Genomic DNA, 17,946 nt, shown 5'->3' on the forward strand with positions numbered 1-17,946 from the left:
ATAAATAATGTCTTTTCAGTCAAATGTGTGTGTGTGTGTGTGTGTGTGTGTGTGTGTGTGTGTGTACTGACTTTGTACTGTCTTGAAACTTGGCAGGAGATAGAAGCAAATGAAACTGTAGTGCTATTTTTTAAAAAGTCTACTTATGACTTAAACATATTTTTATGGTGTTTCAAGATGCCATTTAGTTATTAATCAAGAGGTAATGTCGGGGACCAGCAGGTGGCGTGGTGGTTAGGGCGCTGGACACTCCCACATGGCCGACCAGGGTTTGGGTCCTGAATCTGGTGGCTTGCTTTCTCGCTTCCTTTCTCTCTCACTCTCAACGTCTGTCTCTCTCTGGTCAAATTAAAAAATAAATGAATGCATAAATAAAATAAAATAATTATTAAAAAAAGAGGTAATGCCAATGCTAGTATTAGTCACAATACCTAAAACGCCCCTACTTCTAAATCAGTAGAAAGTTAATTTAGGAAGTTTAAGAGAGCTTTTGGAGATGAGTGAGGCAGAATAGGAGGGTGCAGCATGGGTCAGAGTCAGATCTTGGTCTAGTTCAGGCTTTGTCACTTTCTCTGTGGACTTAGTCACTTCATCTCTCTGGGCCTAAGTTTCTTCATCTCTAATAATGAGGAGGTTGGATAAATGGCCTCTGTGTTCTTTCTCAAGTTACTGTCATTAAGTGTTTTTGAAGATAAAAGTCTCTTCTTTTGAAATTTTAGTTTATTTGGTTGGTTGGGCCAGATCATAAATTTTATGAAATTATTGTTCAGCTCTTCAATACAGAAATCTTTGAGAGCTTTGAAAGCTAGTCTGGCAGGAAGTTTTTTCTTGTCTATGTAGTTTCCTTCCTCTCAGGAATGACTAGGCCTAAATCAACCATCTTCCCAGTCTATCCCCTTTGTAGTTTCCTGAAATGAATGACTGAGGTGTTTCTTTCTCAGAAAATAACATGAAGTAAGGGCCGAGAAAGGCCTTTTAATTTAGGAATTTGCAGTTTAGAAATAAAGTGTGATTTTTTTTTCAAATTTTAATTTCATGAATACAACAAAGTAATATGATATAATACATTATATACAGGTTTCAAAATAATGCAGAAACTAGAAACATAAAAGAAATCATAATTATAATCCATAATTTCAAAGAGAATAGACCAAGTAGCTTATAAACTGAGTTTATGGGATTGCCATATGCCACTTTACTCTGGGTGGCAGTAGAAATGCCTTACGTACATAGTTGATCTCATGCCCCAAGCTGTCACTGGAGGGCAATACAGCTTCTACCAATATGGGCTGGTTTTTAATGCTTAGATCTAAGCATCTTTTCATAATGTTCAAAGATGTCAGCCAGGTATTCATCAGGAGCTGTGTTAACTAGTGAGAGTACCAGGCACAGCCACCTCTAATCAGTAAGGTTGTAACAGAAGTGCTAAACCTCTGTGAAGCAGACCAAACCACAGGTGGGATCATTTTGATCCTAATTTAGGGGAGAGAGCACAGCATCTACTTCTGAACAGGGAGAGTTAATATAATCTAGTAAAGTAGTTCAAAGCATGGACTCTGGAGCTGAGAGATGGTGCCACTTACTAGCTCTTGTCCTCGATCTGCATAGTGGGATAAATTTTGATGTCTGTCTCAAAGGTTGTGTGGCACATAGTAAGCATTATGGAAACAGATTGCTGGGCCTACCTCGGAGGTTCAGTTCATTTCAGGTAGGGTATTTGCACGTAACAAGTTCCCAGGTGATGCTGCTGCTGCTGGGAGGATGCTCTTGAGACCACTGTGCTGTGCTTGCTTTGTACACACAAATGCACACAGAGGCCTGTGTGTTGCAAAATAAGGGGCATGCTGTTTTACAGCCTAGTATTTTTCTCCCATTTAATACATTGTGAATATTTTCCTTTCCATGATTTTCAAGCCACCTTGTGTTTCAGTATCAGTTGTTTAAATAATTTTCATTATTTTCACTATCATAGATCACACTGAAATAGTCTTATATATATTCGTCTACATCTCTGTTTATCTCTTTGGCTTAAATTTCTGTAAGTGGAATTACCAGGTTCAAGGATGTGCACATGTTAAAAAAAGTCTTTTGGCATATGTAGCCAACACAGTCTTCAAAAAGGAAGTGGTATAACTTCATTTTCTTACAAGTACTTTATAGGAGGAGACATGATTTTCTAAATGTAAAGGAATTAGGAGAAAACACTTTGTCATTAACTTTTTAGGTGCATTTAGGAGTAGACAAAAATGTTATCTAGGGATTTATAAAGTAGGCAAAATATGTCAAGGAAAACTAGGGGAGCAGTAGTATAGCTAAACCGTGACTTGATTTCATGGTAGATTTTAGGATTGCTTGATATAAGTGATTCTATGCAAAGAAAAATAAATACTGTTTTATTTTTATTTATTGTATGTGGTAATGTGTGATTTCTGTTGCTAGTTCAAGGGTCTTGATTTTTTAAAAATGTGTTTCTTGTCTATAATATGGAGCCTCCTGGATTTAGGGTTTTGGTTTAGTAGGTCTAGTCCTGCCGAAGGTCTCTATTACCGCATGGGTCTCTATTCCTGGGACAAGCTAGTTGAGACTGGCCTACAGAGACTTGGAGCAAGCATAGATGCACCTGGGGAAATTCAGCATAAATATCAGGAAACCTACTCAGATTATGTTTCTTGCAGAGAAGGCATGCTTTTTTTTTTTTTTTGGAGAGATTTTCACTGTAGGGCGCATGCACTCGCCAGACAGAGAGAGACATAGAGGCAGAAAGCGAGAAATCACCCCCCAGGGGGGATGGTCACGCCGCAATCCCTTCTCCTCCATTCTCCTCTCGGGATCTTGGGCACGCACGCACACGCACCCGGCGTGAGTTTTTTAAGCCACCGGGTCTGGGACACGAACCGCGGTCGACTATGTGGGAGTCCAGTGACATAGCCATTACACTAACTGCTGGTTCCCCAGAGAAGGCATGCTTTTGAGGAATAGGATTGAGTCAGGAGTGGAGGCCAAGGTGGAGTGTATGTGAGGGTCTTCAGAAAGTTCATGGAAAAGGTATATAATGAAATACCTATGTATGGATTTCAAATTATTTTGCCAGAATAAAATTTATTTTATTTACATTTTCTCATGATCCTTTTCAAGTCTCCTATATGTGGATCTAAGGGAACACCCTCTCCTTCAAATGGAACACCCTCCATCAAAGCTCTGTGGCCCTTGACCATAAGCTGGTATGGAGAGATAAGCTGAATTCTTACTTGTTTAACTAGAGAAGGATCTCAAGGGTCATCTGGCCCAGCCTTCTCTTTTTACAGATAAGGAAGTTAAATAATTTACTATTTTCAATGAAGCTTAGGATGATATCCTTTTTTTTTCTTCTTCTTTTCTTTTAGTTTTTAGAACCAGATAATCAACCTTGGAACAAAATCAGCATCATGTTTTTTTGTTCTGGAAGAACTGAGCTTTTAGGGAATAGAAGTGGCCAAGTAGAGGCTGGACACAGCAGGAAGGATAATCAATAAAGTGAGAGCAAGAGAGGTGCCAGTCTCCTTGCTCAGCCTGGAGTGGTGGGTTGATTTGAAGTCCATTTGTGCTGCTCCTGTGTCTCGGGCCCTGCACCACATGCCTATCACTGAGAAGAGGCTGTCCTCACAACTGCACGCTCCTCCTCTGTGTCCCCCAGGCTGCAGAGTGATTGCCAATGAAGAGTAGCCCTCTTCAGCACCAGTCCCATGTGTCTCAGAATTTACGTAGTGTCTTCCTTATTGCAGTTCAAAATACTGTTTTCTTCTTCGCCTTCTAGTAAGAAAACACATTTGATAGTTCTTTTCTTCTAAAAAGCAACAGCTGCTCTGAACATAAACTGTGCCTTTTACCACTGGGTGACACTGTTAGACCAGAGAACACTTCATTGACAGAATCAGGGGTCCTTGAGCTTCAGATTTCACCAACTGTGTACTCTGATTTACTTAATAGTCATCTATCAAATGTTATTTGATAAGTGTAATTTATCAGTTGAAGGCAATTTTAGCATCAGTGGGTTTAAGGTAATCAATTATTAAAGAAATCCTTTAATTGGACAGCATTTCAGTTGCTTAGAGGTTTGTGCAGATTAATGTGCTGCATATTAATGAAATACTAATTATTCCATGGGCATATTTATGCAAACTAATGTACTAATATACATTTCCCCCTAGACAACAATCTGAGTTATCTTTCTGTGGCAAAAGATTCATTGCTCATGTATAGCAATTAATGATACAGACATTTACTGAGGATTTTTCTGGGCTGTCTTATTGAAGAGAGAGTATAATCTGGTATTTAGAAAAAAAGGGCACTTTTTGCGACCAGCAGTTAGCATAATGGCTATGTCGCTGGACTCCCATGTAGTCGACCGTGGTTCGAGTCCTGGACCCGGTGGCTTAAATTCACGCAGGGCGCGTGTGCATGCGTGCCCAAGATCCTGAGAGGAGAATGGAGGAGAAGGGATTGAGGCGTGGCCATCCCCCCTGGGGGGTGATTTCTTGCTTTCTGTCTCTCTGTCTGTCTGGCGAGCGCACAGGCCCTATAGCAAAAAAAAAAAAAAAAAGAAACTCTCAAAAAAAAGGAAAAAAGGGCATTTTTCCCCCCTGTGTTGACCTGTATTGTGAGAAGGAGAAACTGGTCCTTAACTACCTGTGGGATCCTTCAGAATCAACCGAGAACAGAGAATCTGTTCAAAGCATGAGTTGACCTTCCCTCCCTATTTTCACTCCTTCTGTAAATCTTGGATTTACCCTTCTAGGCTTGAACTGAGCATTATTAGCTGGTCAGGTTCAGTTGAACAACATGTGGAAGATGCACTGAGATGTTCCTAAGTGTGAAAGGTAAGAATTAGGCCTTTCCTTTGTGGGCCTGATGCCAAGAATGAGGAAACTTCAAATTTAATTTTTCTAGCAGATTTTGGTATCCTAAGAGACATATCAGCCATGTCCTGGAGGGATATAGAGGAAGAGCACTTGAGAGGAACCAGGAAAAAAACTTCATGGAGTTTTGGAGATTTTCATGGAGAATATCCACCCCAGCCTGGGGTGTTTTTCCCCTGCAGTGTGAGCCGTGGAAGAGAGACTGGGCTGTCCCATAGAGTGTTATGCCCAGCAGTGTGTGGTGCCCAGAAAGATCTCAGTAAATAGGTGAGTGAGATGGAGCTCGACTTTGCACATGCAGGGTGGTAGATAAACCATCCAGTAGGCAGTTGGGATTTTGATCCAGTGCTCAGGAAGACAAGCCCTACCTTTATATGTGCTTTAGAAATGGTTCTTGGAGTAGAAGGGGTCAGGGTCTGCAGGTTTCCAGATGTAAGCCAGAGGGGAAGCATGTGGGACTGCAGACCTAATTTCTGGGCAACTATTGATGCATAGGGACTGGGAGGAAGAAGCAGTGGGGGAAGAGGAAGTTGGGGGTCCCAGGAGAGGGAGGTCCAAGGGACTGACCTTCATATCAGGAAGATGGACCATAGGCTCACAGGCCAGAGAGAGGCCAAGGAGAGCATTGTCTAAGGAGCAGCTGGCAGCCCAGAGTCCCAAGGAGGCCCTCTGACGCAGGCTGTTGTGTGAATGGGAACATGCTGTGCTGGCACTGCATGTTAGAAGAATGGCATTTGTTTTCTACTAGCAACCCAGGGGTCCTTGGCTGCCTCATGGATCACAGTTTCTGTGGATAGACCATGAGGGCCAGAACACAGGTCTCTTATCTAAAGGAACATCTGACTTCTGGGGGCACAGCCAGCCCTGAGGTCACAGTGCTTAGGCCTGCCTGGGTGGGCTGTCTCTAGATCAGTCTTCAAGCCCAGCCATTCTCTTGCAAATAAGCCACATTGTGCTTTTGTACATCAGATGGGACAACCTGGCCTGGGCCTGGATATGTAGGACCCTGGAGCCCACAGACTGTGACTCCCACCCTCACTACACTGTGCCACTTGTCATATTCCACCACCGCACTATGGTCACCTTTTCTATTTCTTAAATTGATATACCCTGTTGTCAAGGACATTTCTCCCTCCCATCACACTCTCCTCAGAGTTAGGGTAGTACTGTTGCCTGCTGGGGCGTCTGTTTTCTGTTTTAGCATATTTTGTGGAGTTATTTGTTCACCAATGGATGGTTAGCTCACACTTCACATAAGGGACATGGGGGAGGATTTAAATAATCAGATTCACTTGATGGTTGAAGAATTAAACTCTATTTTGGGCTGACCTAGGAGGGTTGTGTGTGTGTGTGTGTGTGTGTGTGTGTGTGTGTGTGTGTGTGTGAAGATTCTCCGGTTTATATAATTTCTGTAGAGATAGCTATTCACAGCAGATTACTGAGAAATCTATGAGAAATGACTGTTCAGTTTTACACATAAGACTGAAACAGAGAGAATGGGAAATTATCAGGATTTTCAAGGCATTGGGAGGCTTAGGCTACTGGTTCTATTCTGGCTCTGGCCTTGCCTATCAGGGATTTTCTTTCTCCCCTTCTGTTCCTTTCTTTCTTCCCTCCCTTCCTTATCCTCTCCCTGTTAGCCTTCTATGTCCAGATTGAGTCCATTCATTGAATATCTTTGTCTAATCTAAAATACTTGTAGTGCATGGTCTTTCATTTTCATGTTGGTAGGCCATTAATTAATGGAGAGTTAGATTAATGAATTAATTTGTTGAGGCTATTGAACTGCCCACTTATTTGAGCATCTGTCACATGGACAGGTACTATGTATTGTAGGTATTTTCTCTAAATTTCCTTTAATGCTTAGAACATCTCTGCAAAGTAGGCATTCTAGCTCTGATTTCCATTTTTCAGAAATCAAATCTCAGGTCAAGTAACTTGCACAAAATTACATCTCCATTAAGTGACCAACCAGGATGTGTGGTCCTCAAATCTGGAACTATTTTCCATTATACAGTATAACTTCTTGTGAACTGAATACAGTTTAAAATGGCATACAGGGAAGGACATGTACTAAAAAACTATACCAAATGGATACATATTCAAAGTGACCATGCCTGCATAGCCAGAACCTACATCAGGAAACAGAACATTATCCATACCCAATAAGTCCCCTCTACTGCCTGCCACTCACTGCCCACTCCCAAGATGACCATTATCCTGATATCTAACACCGAAGATTGAGTTTGCCTTCTTTTGAGCATTCCACACATTAAATGATCTAATATGTACCCTTGTGTCTGGCCTCTTTACTCCCACTTTAGATTTGGGGGATTCAGCCATACTATTGTGTGCAGTTCTTGTCTGCTCATTCTTATTGCTGTGCCAGCGCACGACAATTTATGTGTCTTTCATACTGTTAATGAATATTTAGATTGCTTCCAGTTTTTAGCTATTATGGATAATACTGCTATGTACATATTAATGAAAATATTTATACATTTTAAAGAAACTATGTCTCTCCTGCCCCCTGTTGCTACATTAATGGGTTCTGTAAGATGTTTTCTGTGTGAGATTATAAAGTTATTATGTGAGAATGCTTCTGTTAAAAACATTTTGAGAGAGGACATCAACCCGGCTCTTCCCCTCATATCACAGTATAGAAGCATGGAATGCTTAAGAGCTTCACTTGGAATCAGACGGACTGAAGTTTAGACTGCCCTTCAGTAGCTGTGTGAGCCTGCACAACAGCAACTGTGTTCTTGTTATTAATTTACTGTTATTCTTGCCAGTGATAGCCCTAAGAACCAAGAAGACAGTGAAGGTTTGCCATGTTCTAGGCACTGTGTTTATTCATTTCACTTTTACTTTTTGTAACAATACAGTGAGATAGTCTATCATTCTTTTAAACTTTTTCTTTTCTTTTTTTTTTGAACTGGTGAGGACAATTGTCAGAGATCCCACTTACAGTAAGTGAGAAAGCTGGAATGTTGACCCAGTCAGCCTACCCAGAGCCCATGCTCGCAAAACTGTCAGCAGTGATGGACACTGCTAAGACACTGCATTTCACAGGCTGGACCACATGGGAGGCCTGGGTTCAGTTCCACATCCAGTCTAAAGGCCAAGTATGGTGATGTATGCCTCTAATCCCTGTGACTCAGGGAAACTGAGGCAGGAGGATCATGAACTTGAGGCTGGCCTGGTCAACATACTAAGACCCTGTCTGTAGAAGTATCAGGCATGAAAGCATGCACTTGGAATATAGCTGGGAGGCTGAGTCTTGATCATGACATGGGGAGACCTTTTCTTAAACTAAAATAAAAATTAAAAAGGAAGGAATACTCCTCATTTGGAGTCTATAGGGAATAGTAACTCTTACCTGAGGGCCATATGAGAATTAAATGATGGGGAAAGGCTTAAATGTGACATCTAGGACAGATATAGTGACTCCACAATGCATTCCTTTCATCACATATCTCTTAATAGCAGACTGTTTTTGGTGTGTGTTTGCACTAACAGTCTGAGAATCAGGTAAGGCATCACTGCCTTGCTCTTGGCTGTCGTTATGAAAGTGGACAAGTCCTTACAACTCTGGACAACTAGTTATTTGGGGAGCCATCGCCACCTACTGGTTGATCCTGCCTCACCCAGCCCAGCTTATTTTTGATATTGGCCTTGTGTATATTGTCTTCCCAATGTTTCTTGCCTTTGTTTGTAGTCTCTCCTTCTGTAACCACTTTGTAAATATAAAATGTGTGCCTTATTTGTAAAAGTACACTTTAGGGAATTTAAAAAAATGATGAGAAAATGAGTTGGATATTTTCTCCAAAGCATCATAGGTTGGCATTTGTATAGCAGCCTACTGGCAGCAAATATGTTGTTGAGATTTTGTTATTTTAAATGGCAGGCAGATTACTTTTGCAGACTAGCCTGGTGGGACATCACTTCTAAGCCTTAATATACCATTTTTTTCTTTTTTTTGACACAACGTTCCTTGATATTCCTGTCCCCTGGTCTGACTCTGAATTTTCAGGTTTACCTTGGGGCCAGGCAAATCAGGAGTTTGTCAGATGAAGCCGGTTGCTGTTTGGGAGAAATTCTTTTCTTAACTTACTCTCCTGCCTGCCTGTGAACTGAAGGTGATGGAGGGAGATTGTTTTGGATCCAGAAGTGCCCTTTTTTTTTTTTTTCAGGCTGACCCTAGGCTACAATTTGCAAGCCTGAAATCTTAAGTGTTTCTCAGGGTATTACCAGAGGGTTGCCAGAAGCTTTTAGAGACAGTTTGGAAAACAGATTCTCTGAAAGAATGCCTGGAATTACTTTTTACTTTCTATAAGTTATTGTAACAGTTCAAAAGTTTTAACTATTTAGCTTTGATTGATTATAGTACGCCTATGAAGTACATATTGCCATGTATCAGGTAATTACTTGATAAAGATTTAAGTATTAGTGCTTCTAGATAGAATTAGATTTTAATATTTAAGTAAACATGAACATTTGCATAATCTCTAGATTCTGATTTACATAATCTCATAGGGTTAGGTTTTGAATATAATCTGTTTGATGTAGGAATATGCAGATATGGAGCCAAAATAGCATGATGAGGGAACCCTGCTGCAATACATGTTTGTCTTATTAGTCCAGTTGTAAAGATTTTCATCGAATGGCAGTTTACCTCTGGAAAGTGGTCAGCGTAGAATACCTGGGATAAGCATAGAACTGGGTCCAGAAGGAGCCTCTGGAAGAACAACAACAAAAAAAATTAAAAGCAAGGACTCAACATTCATTTATAAGGATGAAATTTCCTATCTTTTGGAACAGTGGAGTATGATTATGAACTCCATTTGTGAGTTACCAGAAATTTAAGGCAGAGTTCTTATCATGTGGCATTTTCAGTGTGTACTGCTAGCATTTGCCTAAAATGCAGTTCTTTTATTAACTTAAAGTCCATCTACGAGCCCTCTCCATCTGAGAACAGCATACCAGGCCCTGTTTGCTGCTTTTGCTGCACTCTTACACTTGACCTGGAGCTGTTCAGAACTCATGCAGCATCTTCAGGTGTGATAGGTAGGCCTTTTTATACTTTATAGAAGATTCTGTGTTTGTAGTATGAATGGGTCTTAGAACCATTGAATGTTACCATTGAGAAAGTCTGTGGGTCATTCAGCTGAACTCTTAATTTTTTTTGGAGAGGTTTTTGCTATAGGATGCGTGCACTCGCCAGAAAGACAAAGACAAAGAGACAGAAAGTGAGAAATCACCCCCCTCCCCCAGGGGGGATGGCCATGTCGCAATCCCTTCTCCTTTCTCCTCTCGGGATCGTGGACACACATGCACACATGCCCAGCGTGAGATTAAGCCACCTGGTCTGGGACTTGAACCGCGGTCAACTCCATGGGAATCCTGCAACATAGCCATTACGCTAACTGCTGGTCCCTGAACTCTTAAATTTTTGAGGCAACCCTAGCAAAGAAAAGTATAACTTTATAATACAAGGTTACCTGGACCTCTCAGTAAAATAGTGTAATTGTGTTAGTTACATAGTTTGGCTAATAATAGCTTCTATTTATTGAGTATTCATATGCATGCCAGATATTATACAGGGTACTTACATGAACATTTATTTCAATTAATTCTTATAATGATGCTATTTTAACAGTGGGAGAACTCTGGTGGTCAAGCTTTGTCCAAGCTCTCAAGCCAGTTTTATTTCTCCTCCATTAAAATGACATTAGTTTTCTGTCACTAACTTGATACTTTACCAAAAAAAAACCTACTTTATGGATCAGTAACTTGACCAGTAGAGTGATGATGACAAGAATATCTTTAAGGTGTTTACTTATACGAGCAATATTTCACGTAATAAATTTTTACTTTCAGATATTTCTATATTATTTTTACTATCAGGATTCTGGATTACATGAAGCTCAGTGAGGAAACCTATCTGGACTCTCAACCCCACTTTTAGCGATGTATGGTGTTACTATGGAATTAAAGTAGTCTCAGGGCTCCCCCTACAGATACTTGACCTATGGTTTTGTCCTTTATTTCAGTAATTTTTAAAAAAGAATTATTTTATTTAACCATATTTATTTATTTATTTTGATTTGACCAGACATGGACAGAGAAAGGTGGGTGGGGGGGTAGGGGAGAGAAGGTGAGAAAGCAAGCCTCCAGGTCCAGGACTTGAACCATGGTTGGCCATGTGGGAGTCCACTGTCCTTAACCACCACACCACACCACACCATCTGAAAGTGATTTTTTTTCTTTAGTTTTTTTTTTTTTTTTTTTTTGCCAGACAGAGAAAGTGAGAAATCACACCCCCTGGGAGAATGGCCATGCCACAATCTCTTTTCCTCCAGACTCCTCTTGGGATTTTGGACGTGCATACACACACAGTAGATATGTTTTTCAGGCCTCCAGGTTTGGGACTGAAACCACAGAGTCAGCTACATGAGATCCAGCACCTTAAACTCCATGCCATCTGTTGACTCTCTTTTTTTATTTATATATTTGTTATTATTATTCATACATTAAATTGCTATACATCATTTAGATTGTGAAGAGACTTCACCCAGCATGATATACACCTCAATCCAGCCCAGTTGAGACCACCATACACATCCTCGTCAACAGATAATAAACCTTATCTGTGTCCCACAAGTGTCTTACCTCTCCATTTCCCCCCCAAATTTCCTACACTCTTCCCCTCCCACTCTCTCTTTCTACTTTGTCTTTAGTGTCCATTACAATTTTTAATAATTTTATGTTCTCCAGTCTTTCAGTCTCTACCATAGAGTACGGACAGTCGGTATATGTAAAGTGTGGAGACATGCAATGTCTCTCTTTCATAGCCTGACTTGCTTTACTCAGCAACAAATCTTCCATATTCACTTTCACTCAGCAACAAATCTTCCATATTCACTTTCTATCAAATTCCAGGGCCTTGTTGGTTTTTATGGCTGTATAATGTTCTATGGAGTTATATGTTCCATAATTTTTCAATCCATTCTTCTGTTTGTGGACGTTTGGGTTGGTTCCATGTCTTAGCAATCGTGAATAAGGCTGCAATGAATATAGATGTGCAAGTGCTTTTCCAACTGAGTGCTGTCCTATCCTTTGGGTAGATATCCAGGAGTGGAATTGCTGGATCATATGGTAGTTCTATTTGAAGGTCTTTGAGGAACCTCCATATCATTCTCCACAGTGGCTGGACCAATTTACATTCCCACCAACAGTGTAGGAGTGTCCCCCCTTCACCACATCCTCTCCAGCACTTACATTTTTTTTTTTTTTTAATCTTTGCCATTCTGACTGGGGTTAGTTGGTGTATCATTGTGGTTTTGATCTGCATCTCCCTTACTATGAGGGTTGTTGAGCATTTTTTCATATGCTTTTTGGCTGTTGTATGTCTTCCTTAGAGAGTTGTTTATTCAGCCCATTTCCCCATCTTTTAATTGGGTTAATCATTTTCTTCTGGATAAGCTGCTTGAGTTTCCTGTGGCTTCTGGTTATCAGTCCCTTATCTGAGGCAGTTAACAAAAATTCTCTCCCATTCCGAGGGTTGTTGATTCACACTAATTACGGTGTCCTTTGCTGTGAAGAAACTCCTTAATCTGATGTAATTCCACCTGTCTATATGGGGGATTATTGCCTGTGCTTTGGGGGTCTTGCTTAAGAAGTATTTGCATACCCCAATGTCTCCCAGAGTGTCCCCAGTGTTTTCCAGCAGTAGTTTTATAGTTTGTGGTCTTAGGTTTAAATCTTTGATCCACTTTGATTTGATTTTTGTTAATGGTGACAGATAGGGGTTCAGATTCATCTTCTCTAGGTGGATATCCAGTTTTTCCAACAAGATTAACTAAAGAGATTTCCCTTTTCCTACTGGATTAATTGGTACCTTTAGTCAAAGATGAGTTGTTTGTGTGTTTTGGGGTTTATTTCTGGAGTCTCTACTCAGTTCCATTGGTCCTCATGTCTGTTTTTGTGCCAATACCATGCTGTTTTGATTATCACAACTTCGTAATATATTTTGGAGTCAGGAAGTGAGGTGCCACCTACTCCAGTCTTCTTGTGCAGGATAAGTACAAGGTGCCTTGGAATAATGTTCCAGCCATGGTCTTTGCAATGAAGAGATGATGAGATTTATATACACATTGCTGTAATAAGTCTATTATTTATGAATATTAGAAAAGAGAAAAAAGAAAATCTCACAGTTGTTTAGAGGCCAAAGAGTTATATTATAACTGGAGAATGAAAGAAGCCATTCTGGAAGATTTTACATTGATCTAGCTCTGAAAGGATGAGTGAAATTTGGCTTTGTGGGCATTTAGGAATGAGACAGGAAGAGGATCAGACTTCTTGCTGGAGGGGCGGTACTGGCAAAAGCATGCTGGGAAGGAGGCAGAGGAGAGTAGAAATATGGGGAGCTATGGTGTTTATTTCAGTTTAATTGGTACATCAAATCTTGAACATTACCTCACGATCAGGATCAGTTTGTCCAACTTTGGTAGCTCTGAACAAGATGGTTGGCAGAGGGAAGAGGGTTAAGCAAGAGGATATTGTGATGGCTATTTCCATGTGCTAGTCCTGCCTTCAGGTGGTTTCCACCCTGAGCTACTGAGATGTGGATGGAACCCAGATTCCAGATCTGAGATAGTTCACCAGCATTCCTCAACCTCCGAGCTGCTGCTTTCTCCCCAGTGACACACACACTGCTGTGAGTACACAGAAACTGATGGGGAAGTTGCTATAGACCAGTTCACTCCTTTATTACTAAATGACCTTTTTCCCAGACCCCCATATGGTTAGCTGCATGAGGACCTGCTGGCTTCTGCTGTCTGGTACCTAACAGGCTTAAGGTCCACACTCTTGACCCCAGCTGAGGTTTTCTGTGCCCTTCATTCCAGTGGTGAAGGGCAAACCAGCATATGGTAGGAAGGAAAATGTTTGTTCCTGAATTTATAGCAGAACTCCTCTAGTTCTATTTCAGTCTTTCCTCTGCCCCTGGTGCATGTGTTTTTCTATCAGGAAACAGGCTTGGGCCCACCTTACCCCACTGATCCTATTCCAAAGAAATGAAATCTGGAGAGAAGTCAGAAATCCCAAACTACAACCTGTTTCCTAGATTCAGAACTGAAGGCTTTTCATTCTGAGCATTGAAAGTGTAGCCCACCCTGTGGCACCAAGGCCCAAGACATGTCTTTATCCTGGCACTGACCTCCAGAAAAGGCTGGGGATGGGCATCTTATATGGCCTCTAGTTGAAGGAATAGTGGGACTAGAGGGACAGAGAATGGGCACTGGGTAGGAGGAATCTGAGACCAGGGAGGTCCAGTTGGTCAGATAAAGGCAAAAGCATCACCAGGGCCCGAGTGGTAACTGCTTGCCTTCTCACATGGCCACTCCATGTCAAACAGACCTGTCAAGCTCAGCATGTCCAGGACCAAACTCTAGGTTTGACCTTCCAGCTCTTCCTTTTCCAGCCTCTCCATCTTGATGACTCTAACCTTTCAGTGGCTCCAGACAGAGACCTCATCCTTGATTCTTGGTGCCTTTTACTCCTCATGTCCAGCCCTTCAGGAAATCTCAAAGGCTTTACCTTCCAAATAGAACCTGATTATTTTTTTGCCTACTCTCAGTCTGTTCTAAACTTAATCTTTCAAATATTATGACTCATAGCTTGTTCATCTCTGCTCAGAACCCTGAAAGTGCTCTCCATGTCCCTTGTGATTAAGATCAGATTCCTATACGTTCTCACATGGCTCTCTCATCTATCCCAACCCCTGCAGTGACCTCTCAGTGGTCACTGGACCTCACTCTCCTCTGGCTGTCTTGGCTTCTTTGCCATTCCTCATTGCTAGGCACATGCCTGCTGTGGTCTTTGCATGAACTATTCTCTCTGTCTGGAATGCTAGAACATTATTCTCTGACACGTGCACAGCTCACCCTCCCCCACTATAACATTGACCTTCAGAAGCAGTTGACTGTTTTGATTTGGCGTCATGGAGATTATCCATGGTTTCAGGCAGTGAAACGGATCCTTTTATGGAAGTGTGTAGCCTCCTTGTGTACTGATTAACTAGAAGAAACTGCTGCTGACTTTTAAGACAACTGCGACTATCTAGAGGTGTCAGTAGCACATTGAAGATTTCAGGGAGCACGTTTTGCCGTGGGGCAGCATATCGAAGTCAAGCTGGCTGTCATGGGTTCTCTGGCTCACCCTGTGCAAGGTCTGTACTAATTATTTCAGTTAAGATTGTAGGCATTCTTGTTTACAAGATCAATGCAAATAGCATCTAGGGAATGTTTGGTGTCATTTGTTGTATCAACTTTATTGTTTGAAGCTTAATCATGCAGTGATACCTCATCTAAACAAATGATGCAGTTATAATTTTTCTGTTTTAGTCGACTTACTTGAATTTTTTTTTTTTTTTTTTTTAAGTTTTTGCTGTAGGGTGCATGCGTTCTCTGGAGAGAGACGGAAAGAAGGAGCTGAGAAATCACCCCTTCAGGGGGAATGGCCACATCATGATGCTTTCTCCTCTGTTCTCCTAGAATTTGAGACATGCACTCACACTTGCCTAGTGTGGTTTTTCAAGTCTCTGGGTCTGGGATGCAAACCTTGTTGTTCTACCCACACCATACCACCTGCTGCCCCCTTGTTTTGGACTTTTATTTCCTTTGTTTTTATGTTAGTTTCCAAAAAGATATTCCTATAAAAAATTTTAAGTATATTTGGTGCAAGGAACGTAGGTTTGAAATCAGAGGACATCCATTTTAGTTTTAGCTTTATACTGCTAAGAATCTAAGCAAGGTCATGGTATTTCAATTTTGTTTCCCTATTTCTCATCTGTGGAATGAGGATTCTAGTTTTCTGACTCATGGTATTCATGTGGTTGTTGCTAGACTCAAATGTGATTCTGTGTCTGCATGTGATCTGTGGAAGGCACTGAAGGGACTATTGGCTGCCCCTCAGCACGTAGTGTTATTTGGATGCATCGGAAAACAGACTTGTCTTGGGACACAAAAACATCAACAATGACTTCAAAATCAGACTCCTACTTAGCTTTAGCTGACTGCTACTGGGTCTGCTGCTTCTTAAATTTAGTTGAAAACATGTCTGTTCCAGTGTCCACCATCCTCTTATGTGCTAGTGTTCATGGAAGCAGGCCTTGTATCCTGCCTGCCCTTTTCCCACGTGTGAACAGGCACACACCACACTGTGCTCAGCAGTTTGCTTTCATGAGCAGCAGCAAAGATGGAACCTGTCTTCAGTCTAGGAGCTTATTCACAGAGGACCTCTCCTCTTCTATAGATTTCATTTAGTTCACTATTGAGTGTTTGCCATGTACCAGGCACTTGGTGAAACTGGGCATGAAATGTTTCTTTCTTCCCAGAGAAGTGACAAACATCTGACTACCCCATGTCAGGATACATTTAGTGACGAAAGTTCAGCTACTCCGCTGCTGGGACACAGAGGTGGTGAGAGGTGGCAGTACTAGGTGTGACCCATTTAGATGTGACTTCCTCCCATGCTTTTACTCTGTTATTTTATCCCTTCTCTACCTAGGGGCATAGAACCAGCCAGAGAATTAGTAAGGGTGTACAATGGACTTTCTAGGGAAGCCCCAACATCAAATATTCTACTGTAGTCATCAACTATTCTACTGCTTCTCGATTTGGAAATTTTAGTTACCATAGGGGACATGAAATATTTGCTGTTTTTGTTTTAGGGGCAGGGGAGCAGGGATGTGTCTGGGGATCCACAGTACTTGGATAGTGGCCAGATGGTCCCTGTCTCCAGCCTGGCACTTAACCTGCCCCATTCCTCCCAGTCTTGGTCTCCACTGGAGTGTTTCCTCTGTCTTATTAACTATGACATGTATGCATGGGACACCTACTGTGCATTGCACACTCCCCTGGGTAGCCGAAGGGGTAAAGAGAGGAGGAGATATACTTGCCACTCTCCTGGAGCTTCTGTTATTAGAGAGGCAGATGACTTAAATCACAGAATGGACAACTCCAGATTGACCAGGGCAGGAAACAGGGGGGACCAAGGAACCATCATCTGTTCCTTTCACTTTACTGAGCAGAGGTCTGAGGCCAGAACAGTCAAATGTCCAGGTGTTATAGTTATTCCTTCTGCCATTTCCAGTGACCTTTCCCTCCCCTACACTCCTACTTCTTCAAACAAGATTCTTGCTGCCAGGTTTCCTTTTCTTCTTTGTTCTAGCAACAGGTTTAGAATAGGGAAGGAAGGACAGAGGCCTTCTTTACACTCAGGAACTTCTGTCTGAATAACCATTCACAAGTATGAGGGTCCTTCATAAAGTTCATGGGAAACTATGTTCATATGAAAAACTATGCATAGATTTTTTTTGGGGGGGGCACTAAAATAAATTTGTACTTTAATTTGATTTTCTCACAAACTCTTTGAAGTCCCCTTGTAAATAACATCTATAGTGTGGAGGGAGCATGGCGTGCTGGGAGCAAGATTGCAGTTTTTAGTAGGGTGGCCCAGAGGTCAGGCCTCTCTGAGAAGGTGATATTCGAGGAAGGGCCGAAAAGGATCTGAACAGGATGAAGCCTGCAGGGCATTTCACTGAAGGGGAGAAGACAGAGGCAGTGATCTGTTGGACATCACAGGTCAAGAGGACTGTTCGGAGTTCCAGATCATCTTCTCTTGATGCAGCATAGGAGTTTGTACATTCCTAGTGTAGACTGATTTGCCAAGTCTGAAGTAAGCAATAAAAGACCTGTTTTGTGAGGTGTTATTGAGGCATGGTAGCAGTAAATGTCCTATGTTGCTGGAAGTCCCAAGTGTAAATGGTGGGGACCGGAGTTGGGTTACTGGACACTTTTGCCTTATCATGGATAACACAGAGAAGGTGACATTCTCCACTCACCTTGTGCACTGCAGTTACTTTCTAACTGCTGGTAAGGTGTGTCAATGATGCCCCAAGGTAGACCCAGGAGGACCATGTGTCTGGTGTTCTAGACCTCACACAACTATATGGGCTTCTGCATTTGTGAGGGATGTCTCAGCAGGA

General features: G+C 41.6%; 1 protein-coding gene across 5 annotated transcripts in view; it reads left to right on the plus strand.

Annotated features, from left to right (window-relative positions):
- FAM107B (family with sequence similarity 107 member B) overlaps nucleotides 1–17,946 on the plus strand; it is a 247,903-nt gene that overhangs the window by 212,149 nt on the left and 17,808 nt on the right. Inside the window, exon 1 of one of the 5 annotated variants that reach the window (XM_006150332.3) lies at nucleotides 13,590–13,614. The exons of 3 other annotated variants lie outside the window; for them this stretch is intronic. Coding sequence is in view for 1 of the 2 variants with exons in the window: in XM_006150329.3 (XP_006150391.1) it covers nucleotides 15,099–15,126 (28 nt within the window). In the remaining variant the exon portion in view is untranslated. Of the gene's footprint in view, nucleotides 1–13,589; nucleotides 13,615–15,017; nucleotides 15,127–17,946 lie in introns of those variants that run through there. One more of the 5 variants, XM_006150329.3, reaches the window with a different exon arrangement.

Source organism: Tupaia chinensis, unplaced genomic scaffold (assembly GCF_000334495.1).
Source record: "Tupaia chinensis unplaced genomic scaffold, TupChi_1.0 Scaffold000285_1, whole genome shotgun sequence".
NCBI lineage: Eukaryota > Metazoa > Chordata > Mammalia > Scandentia > Tupaiidae > Tupaia > Tupaia belangeri.